At 40.5% G+C, this 8385-nt stretch overlaps 1 protein-coding gene across 1 annotated transcript in view; it reads left to right on the forward strand.

The window, feature by feature from the left end:
- Positions 1-7350, forward strand: part of LOC139209198 (SLIT-ROBO Rho GTPase-activating protein 3-like) — a 32238-nt gene extending 24888 nt beyond the window's left edge. The window contains exons 14-22 of the mRNA XM_070838831.1: positions 325-402; positions 728-862; positions 962-1067; positions 1152-1379; positions 2149-2222; positions 2326-2506; positions 3446-3592; positions 3765-4080; positions 4843-7350. Coding sequence (XP_070694932.1) covers positions 325-402; positions 728-862; positions 962-1067; positions 1152-1379; positions 2149-2222; positions 2326-2506; positions 3446-3592; positions 3765-4080; positions 4843-5307 — 1730 coding nt within the window. The 3' untranslated portion in view covers positions 5308-7350. The remainder of the gene's footprint in view (positions 1-324; positions 403-727; positions 863-961; positions 1068-1151; positions 1380-2148; positions 2223-2325; positions 2507-3445; positions 3593-3764; positions 4081-4842) is intronic.
- The last annotated feature ends 1035 nt before the right edge of the window (positions 7351-8385 follow it).

Raw genomic sequence — 8385 nt, forward strand, 5'->3', positions numbered from 1 at the left:
GCAGGGGGCAGCCTTAATCTCATAACACCTGCTTTCATTATTTCTCGCTGCTTTAGACTGCTGTGTTCTTTCATGTCCAGTCTCACACCATTTTGCACCATTTTTGTCACATACAGTCAGTGCACACGAACATGCACACTGTGGTCGAAATTAACATTTGTCACTGGGTTTGTGTACGCGCTTTAACCTTTTGGCTTCAGGTGCTTAGCTTATATTGTTGTTACTATTCTTGTGCTGGAAATGTACAAATCAATTCAACGAAAGGACGTTTGTATTTTTACCTTTTTTTCCTTATTTTGCACTAACGGCTCCATCTGTCCACAGGTCTTCAGCAGCAAGGTATATTTCGAGTTCCTGGTTCCCAAGTCGAAGTCAATGATATTAAAAATGCATTTGAAAGAGGTTAGTCCCTATGCCCTTGGCCACCTTGTCGTGATTGATTTTAAATTGTGTTTTGTTCACCTCACCAGCCACAGTCTCTCCCATGGGCCTCTGAAGTGCAAATAAAGAGCCACACATGTAACCATGTAATGGACATGTAAACTATTTTAGATGCATAACACATTAGATCAGCATATTGAAGTAATAACAAATGAGGAAACCTAACTGCACTCTCAATGTTTATATTAACCTTCCAACCCCGAATACACGTTAAAAAAAAAAGCATCAGTGCCGTGTTACTTTAGCACTGACTGTAATTACTGTTTTATGTATGCTGTGTCCGTAGGAGAGGATCCACTGGTGGATGATCAGGCTGATCATGACATCAACTCTGTGGCAGGCGTTCTTAAGCTCTACTTCAGGGGGCTGGAAAACCCGCTGTTCCCTAAGGAGCGCTTCCTCGATCTCATATCCACAACTAGTGAGTCACATTCCTTGGAAAAATGTAAGGTTTTGACTCAGTGTAGCGTTCTATGAGTTTTTTCACTCGCTGTCTTTGTTTTTTTTGTTTTTATTTCAGAGCTTGACTTGGGTGCAGAAAGAGCTCATCACCTTCAGCAAATAATTGTGACTCTTCAGCGGCCTGTGATCATCGTCATGAGATACCTGTTTGCATTTCTAAATCAGTAAGTCCGGTCCTGTCACACACACAAAAAAACCCCACTTGTTTGACGCTAATAAAGTGATATTAATTGTCTCTGTCTTCCCAGTCTTTCTCAGTACAGTGATGAGAACATGATGGACCCCTACAACTTGGCTATTTGCTTTGGCCCCACATTGATGCCAATACCTGATGACCAGGACCCTGTCGCCTGCCAGGCGCATGTTAATGAGGTCATTAAGACCATTATCATCCACCATGAGGCCATCTTCCCGACCCAGCGTGAGTTGGAGGGACCTGTGTATGAGAAGTGCATGGCCGGTGGTGAAGACTACTGGTAAGTGGTGGTCCAACATATGGCAGTGTATGTTTTATAGGCTGTGTCTCAGGAAGAAGAGCTAATCAGATGGTTAGCAGTGCGATGCTTTCCAACAGATCAATGCTGGCAAATTTTGAAGCACATGCAGCCATTTACTGCGTAATTTTCTCAGTTTTTAACAAGTTAACCTATACAGAAAAATATACATCTTCCACATTTTACCGTGGCTTAAATACTTATTGCATGGTTTGATACATTTGGAACAATCCTCAGTATTGAATAGCTTACAGTTGTGTAGAAAGTGCTTGTTGTTAGAGTATAAAACTGAGCAGAGGACAGATTATAACAGATGATACTTTATCCGATGCTTAATCAGGTAAAAACAGACAGACAGAAATCCAAGAGAGGATGTTGGGTTTTTTTCTAGTACACAGTAATCCTGTTTTCTATACCTTCTTCTCTTGTTTTTCTTGTTTGTAGGAGACTATCAATCAGCAGTATTTTGTTGTAGTTTATTTATATTTTGTTGTGTATTTTTAATTTTATGTCCCCAGGGACCCATAACCAATTTATACCTTTTAGGCATTCGGTTTAATCTTACAAAGATGTATTTCACTGAGATTTTACTTTGGATGCAAAATCCAGTTGTGAATCTCAGATTTCATTTGACAGTATGATTTGTTTTCATTTTCTCTGTTTAGTTTTTCTGTTTTAAAGGTTTTTAAAAAATGATTGGCTGCCTGTTCTTTGTGTTTCTGACTGTTTGGCCCCATATTTCTCCATTCAGTGAAAGCCCTCACAGTGAGCCAGGAGCCCTTGATGAGGTAGACAATGGTACTGGACCTAACACAAGTGATGAAGGTGACTCACCAAACACAGACTGTAGCACTGCCTGTAAGATGTGTCTCAAATTGGATTTTGTCACTTTTCTTTGTATTGTATTTTGCATCATTTTGTGTTGCAGAGCTGGAGCAGATTGAGGCCATAGCGAAGTTTGACTATGTTGGCCGAAGTCCTAGAGAGCTTTCCTTCAAGAAGGGAGCTTCTCTCTTACTCTACCTGCGAGCCTCTCAGGACTGGTGGGAGGGTCGTCATAATGGTGTGGATGGGCTAATTCCACATCAATACATTGTGGTACAAGACATGTGAGTAAGACACTTTACACAAAAAGATAACCACAACAAGATTTTAGTATAAAACTGCATCTGGCAAGGGATCCAGTCAGGAGGGTCAGTACCTTGGTTCTGCTGCAGGACAACAGCTACTTTGAGCTCGGTCATTATTTATGTTGCGTGTTTCTATTCTTGAAGCCCTTGCAAGCTTTTTTTTTTCCCAAAAAGTTTTTTTTTTCCAAAAAGCTTGGCCTTATACAACTTGTGCCTGTTATGAGGATGAGTGTGAATAAAACGCTCCTGTTTCCTGCATGTCTTCCTTGTTTTCTGGACACAAATAATTGCGATGAAAGCAAAGCAAGCGATCCCCAAAACAGCAATTAGCTGTAAAGCTGTAAGGAGGAGCATTTTCAACTGGGCAAGTACGCAGGTCACTCCTCAGTCAGTCTTTCATTTCTGCTCTGGCCTCTTACTTGATAACCATTCATGCATCACAGGGCAGGTAACAAAATTAAAGCCAAAGTAAGAAGAAGCATGATGTATCTTGTACTAACAATGGCTTCCAAGGACTGACAACTGATCCATTTTGTCTGTTAAAAAATATGTGCTGATAGAAAAAGCAGAAAAGCACTCTAGATAATTCTTGCATAAACATTTGCTGCCACCGTGTGACATTTTGTGCACAAGCTCTTATTCAAACACAAAGACAAAGACAGACACATGCCTACAAACACCTGCACAAAGGGGTCACCTGACAGGTCATGTGATTACAAAAATGGTGATTAGACATAAAATACTTATTGGTGTATGATTTTTTGTGTCAGTATATTCTAATAAGCACTTTGAGCGATTACATTTTTATGAAGTTCGATCTCTCAGAGTAAAAGCCACATTTAACATTTCCTGAGGACAGCAGCTATTAAAGGAGATCAATCCCCTCTGTCTGTCTGTCTGTCTGTCTGTCTGTATCAGGGATGATGCATTCTCAGATAGCATTCAGAGGACTGATAGTGTGGCCAGCAGTGGATCACACCAAGACGAAAGAGCCTCGTCCAGAATTGACCACCAGTCTCCTTGTGAACACACACCTGAGCACCGCTTTGGAGCAGCAATGGGAAGGTGGGGTCAGTTTAAACTCTGTGGGCACTAGCGCACACACAATACATGCAGTGTACACGTAGACATGATAAATTATATTATCAGTTCCCTGCCTTTTAAATCCATGTGCAAGTATTGAGAGTTTAGAAATTCAAACTATTTTGATAAAGCATCAAGCTGTGATTTTTCTCAGGGTGAGGGTGCGATCAGATGGAGCTGCAGTTCCACGCACCAGGAACGGCGCTGATAATCACAGCCCCGGCCGTGGTACTGAACACCCCCCTAAGGTTATGCCTCGGCCCTGCAGCCCACACAAAATATCTGTTAGCAGGGGCCCAACTGACAGTCCAGAGAAACGGCGTCTCACCACATTTGGCAGTGCTGGATGCATCAACCACCCGGACAGAAAGGCCTTTGTCGACAGCCACTCTCAACGATCTTCTCCCAGCACGACTCGGCATGCAAGTTTAGGAGATCACAAAGCTCTTGAGGCCGAAGCACTCGCTGAGGTGAGTGCTGTTGCTTGAATAGACTTAAAAATGGACAAATTCAGTGTGAGCAGCGCTGATTGAGCCACTGCACGTTGATTGCTGTCAGAGGCATAGGTTTGGGTTTCAAATGTGTGTGGTGGGGGCACATCAGGTCAGAGGCTCCAGAAAACAGAAAATACAGTTAATTACTGTTAAATACAGTTAGTGTAAATAAAAATATAGATTAAATTATTTAAGTTCCTGGAAAAACATGGTGAGGACAACTTCCACCGACCCACAGGTTTGGAAAGTAAGACTGCATGTAGCCTGAGAAGCAAAACCCAAGGCTAAGGAAATTAAAAATATTACTTATTGCTGCTCTGAAACATTACTGGTCTGAGGGCACAATAATAATTACATTTGTAGCATTTGTATAGTGCTTCTATCCATGAGCGCCTAGTTATAGTTAGAAGTGGGGGTGATTAGTGAATGGCCATTTAATTAACACCCATAAATGCCATTTCCTACAATATTCAACTTTCAATAATGACCAATAATAATAATAATACATTTTATTTTTAGGGCGCCTTTCAAGGCTCACAAGCTGCTCTTTCAGTATAAAGCTCAATTTATATTGAACCATGAAATATTAGTTTTACATTATGTTCTGTACTAGTTTGAGCAGCTGGTGATCGATTAAATGTTGTCTCAAAGTGTACATAATGCATTTATTTTCATTATTTTATCGTCATTAATTTCTAAATATCAACACATTTTTTAACTTCTGCTCGTGTTTGTCAGGACATAGAGAAAACAATGAATACAGCTCTCCATGAGTTGCGTGAGCTGGAGCGACAGAATGTAGCCAAACATGCCCCTGATGTTGTTTTGGACACTTTGGAGCCCCTCAAACACCCTGGTGGAGCCCAGGATCCGCCCGGCAGCCCTCTCCACACCATGGTAATCAGGGATCCAGATGCAGCCCAGCGACGCAGCAGCAGCAGCTCCTCCTCGGAGACTATGACCACTTTTAAACCTGCTCTGACAGCACGTAGACCGAGTGCACCTCTTAGGCCACCACCTGTCAGACCCGTCCGGCCTGCACCTGTGATTGGACAGGGCCAGGGACCGCACCGCTCCAGCAGCTCTAGTTCCTCTGGTCTTGGCAGCCCAGGCATCACACCCACTGACAGGGTCTTTCCCAAACCTCCGTCTCCATCACCATCCACCTCCTCCTCATCCTCAGACAAACAAGGTAACATGTAGCTCCACCGGTTAAATGGCTGAGGAACATTGTGGGTACCGAGTGATTGTGACTATCATCACATTGACACCTGGTCTGTATGATGAATATTTACCACTAATCTTGTATAGCGTAGGATGGCTACTGCTGGTTTTTGACAACTGTGCACACACACATTGACCTGTTATTTTACAAGTCAATGTACCATATTACAATATTACACAGAGAAAGGATTCAAATCTATGAGAATAATTTTCTTATGCCACCATGCTGAGTAGCCATGCTGGATTTAAAAAAAAAAAAAAAAGAAAAAGGGATGCAATGAAAATACTTCTGTTTACTGAAATCTGACAATGAAACATTTCATGTTATTTGGTTACAAAAATGCTGTGAGCTTGGACTTTGTATCTGGTTCCATGTTCCATTATGATGGAACACTTAAGGGAATATTTCACCACTTATTATGTAGACATCCAGTCTGTGCTGGTGGCTTATGTAGACTAATAAAACTATGACTCCTTGGACACCATTTATGTTGACAGATTAGGTTCCTGTCCTATAGACACCATGGCTGTGTCTGAAATCGCTCTCTATTTACAATGAAGTGCACTTTATTAACTGTCCGCCATTTTGTTCGAATCTCTGCATTCTAAGTGAGGAAATTTACATCCATGCACTACCCTGGAAAAAAAATGGAACGGAAAAAGTAGTGTGCGTAGCATGTAAACCCCTTTCTGTCATAATCCCACAATGCAATGTGTCTAATTTTATATATGGAGAAATTACAGTTACAGTTATCAACTGTTCCTGTCAAATGGGGAGATGTGAATATGTGAAGGGCGTGATTTCAGACACAGTATATGGCTGAGTCGTAAAACCAGGGTAGAATTGGATTAAGTTGCAGTTCTTTTAATGTCCACAAGATGCTGGCTCCCAAGGACATTACATCTGTATTAGAGCTACTATTACTAGTAGAATTACTACTAGAATTAAAAATACTCACTGTGGCAGGCAGCAGTGCTTGCTCCAACCCCACACCAATCCAACCTGTGGATACAACACACAGATTAATTTTTCTACAATCAGAATAATTAAAAAAATGTTACAATAATACAAAAATGCCACACATAATGGCTGTTAACTAAATGGAAACATCCTCCAACTTTCCTCTTGAATTGCCAGTTAGTGGCCAGTCTGACCGGCAGTGGCAGCAGCACAATCAACAACCACCTGAGACTGTGCCTCTCTTTGTTGTATTTCCCCAGCAGTGGACCAGGACTGTTACAAAGCCACTGTGACTCTGATATCTGATAAATTCATTGTGTTTACTGCATGTCAGTACTGGCAAGCTTTTATCAAAATGTACTTCTTTCACCTGATAACAGGAGACAAGAAAATGAATCTTATCTCCGCCGAAACTGTATTTTTCGTTCATTCATTAATCTCAGAATGGGTCAGTGGACGGCAGAAGTAGACCAGGCTGCAGGGCTACAGCTGCACAGAGAGCATAATTCACAATTGTTGTGAACCTTATAGACATGCCACCCATATAACTAATACAAGGAAATATAAAGAAGAAAATTCAGAAACATTTTCTTATAATATAGTCATCTCTCTATATAAAAAGATTAGCTGTGTTACCTCAATAAACAAGTAAAACGTTCTCCTACAATTCAAGTGACTAATGCACTTATAAACACTACAGGGAACTGTGCTGCGTTTGTAGGCTCTGTGTTTTCATTTTGATAAAGTTGTACTAGAAACATGATATAGCACATCAGTATCATTGAAGCTTAATGTCTAGATTGCACATGGTCAGTTCAGACTGTGTGGGTGTTTAGATGAACTTGTTTACTGTTGGTGGTGTTTGTCGTCTGTCTTATAAGGATGATCAATATATCTTTAAAGCGTAATAGGTACATTGGATTGAATATATACATACTGTTAAAGGATGCTTGTATAAATAACATTGTATGATAGGAACAGGATATATTATCATGTCTAGTCTGTAGATTTTTGTAACTCTTATCCTTGCACAAACATTAACAAAACAATAAATGAATGAAACCTGACAAAAAAATGTCTTGTTTTGTTTTGCAACATTCAGTAATAATGTAAATTGGTGAATGGAGATGACTGCAGGTGAACAGTGGCCAATGATGGTTCTGACAGTGCACAATGTTCATTGGAAATGGAAATATTGTGTTGATACACCTGTAGTGACACTGCACTATTATCTTTTATTTAGCCATAATGTCCGTGCTACACTGAATTGATCAGTGGAGAAAAGTTGCATGAACAAGCAAACGCATGACAGCTCTGTCATACATGCACTGGCCTGAGTGGTGTTGCAGTGCCATCTACTGGTCGGCATAGATTCACACACAGACGTAGACTGTTTAAAACTAAGGAAAAATTAACATTACATGCACCGTGAGCTGCAAGAGCAGCCTGCAGATAGTGTTTCGATCTTTTAACAGAGGGTCACGGCTTCCATAAGAAATCTTGTCTCCTGAGGTGGCTGCAAGCTCGGACTGAATTAAGAGCTTCCACCTGTGACATAATGACAACAACAACAACAGTGGAGGGAAAGTAATCATGTGCATCACTCAAGTGGTGTACTTATGTACACTTTTAATGATTTTTATTTCACTCAAATGTTTCCTTGTTTTATATTTCTACAGCATTTCAAAAGGAAATATTGTACTTTTTTACCAATCTAAATTTATGAGAGCTTTGGCTACTTTGCAGGGTAAAATGTTGCATACAAACAATATGGTCATGCATTTTTAAATAAAACTAATTGTATATAAAATGAACCAATTCACACCAAATGTAACGTAAAAATGTTGCCTCATGTTAACGCATTGACGATAGTATGCAGTTACCACTTGTGCCCTGTGGATGGAGGTGTTGTCCTCCTGGAGCACAAAGAGAAACGTTCACCAAAACCTGCTGACTGAAAAATGTCTCTCTGTGTTTTGATATTTAAATAGAACTCTTAGAAGTTCAGTGAACAATGTCAGAGAAAACCAAAAAAACTTGTAACATGACAAAGGGGTCTGCTTCTTTTTTGTTTGGTGTCACAAACAAAGAGGTTA

This window comes from Pempheris klunzingeri, chromosome 2 (assembly GCF_042242105.1).
Source record: "Pempheris klunzingeri isolate RE-2024b chromosome 2, fPemKlu1.hap1, whole genome shotgun sequence".
Lineage (NCBI taxonomy): Eukaryota > Metazoa > Chordata > Actinopteri > Acropomatiformes > Pempheridae > Pempheris > Pempheris klunzingeri.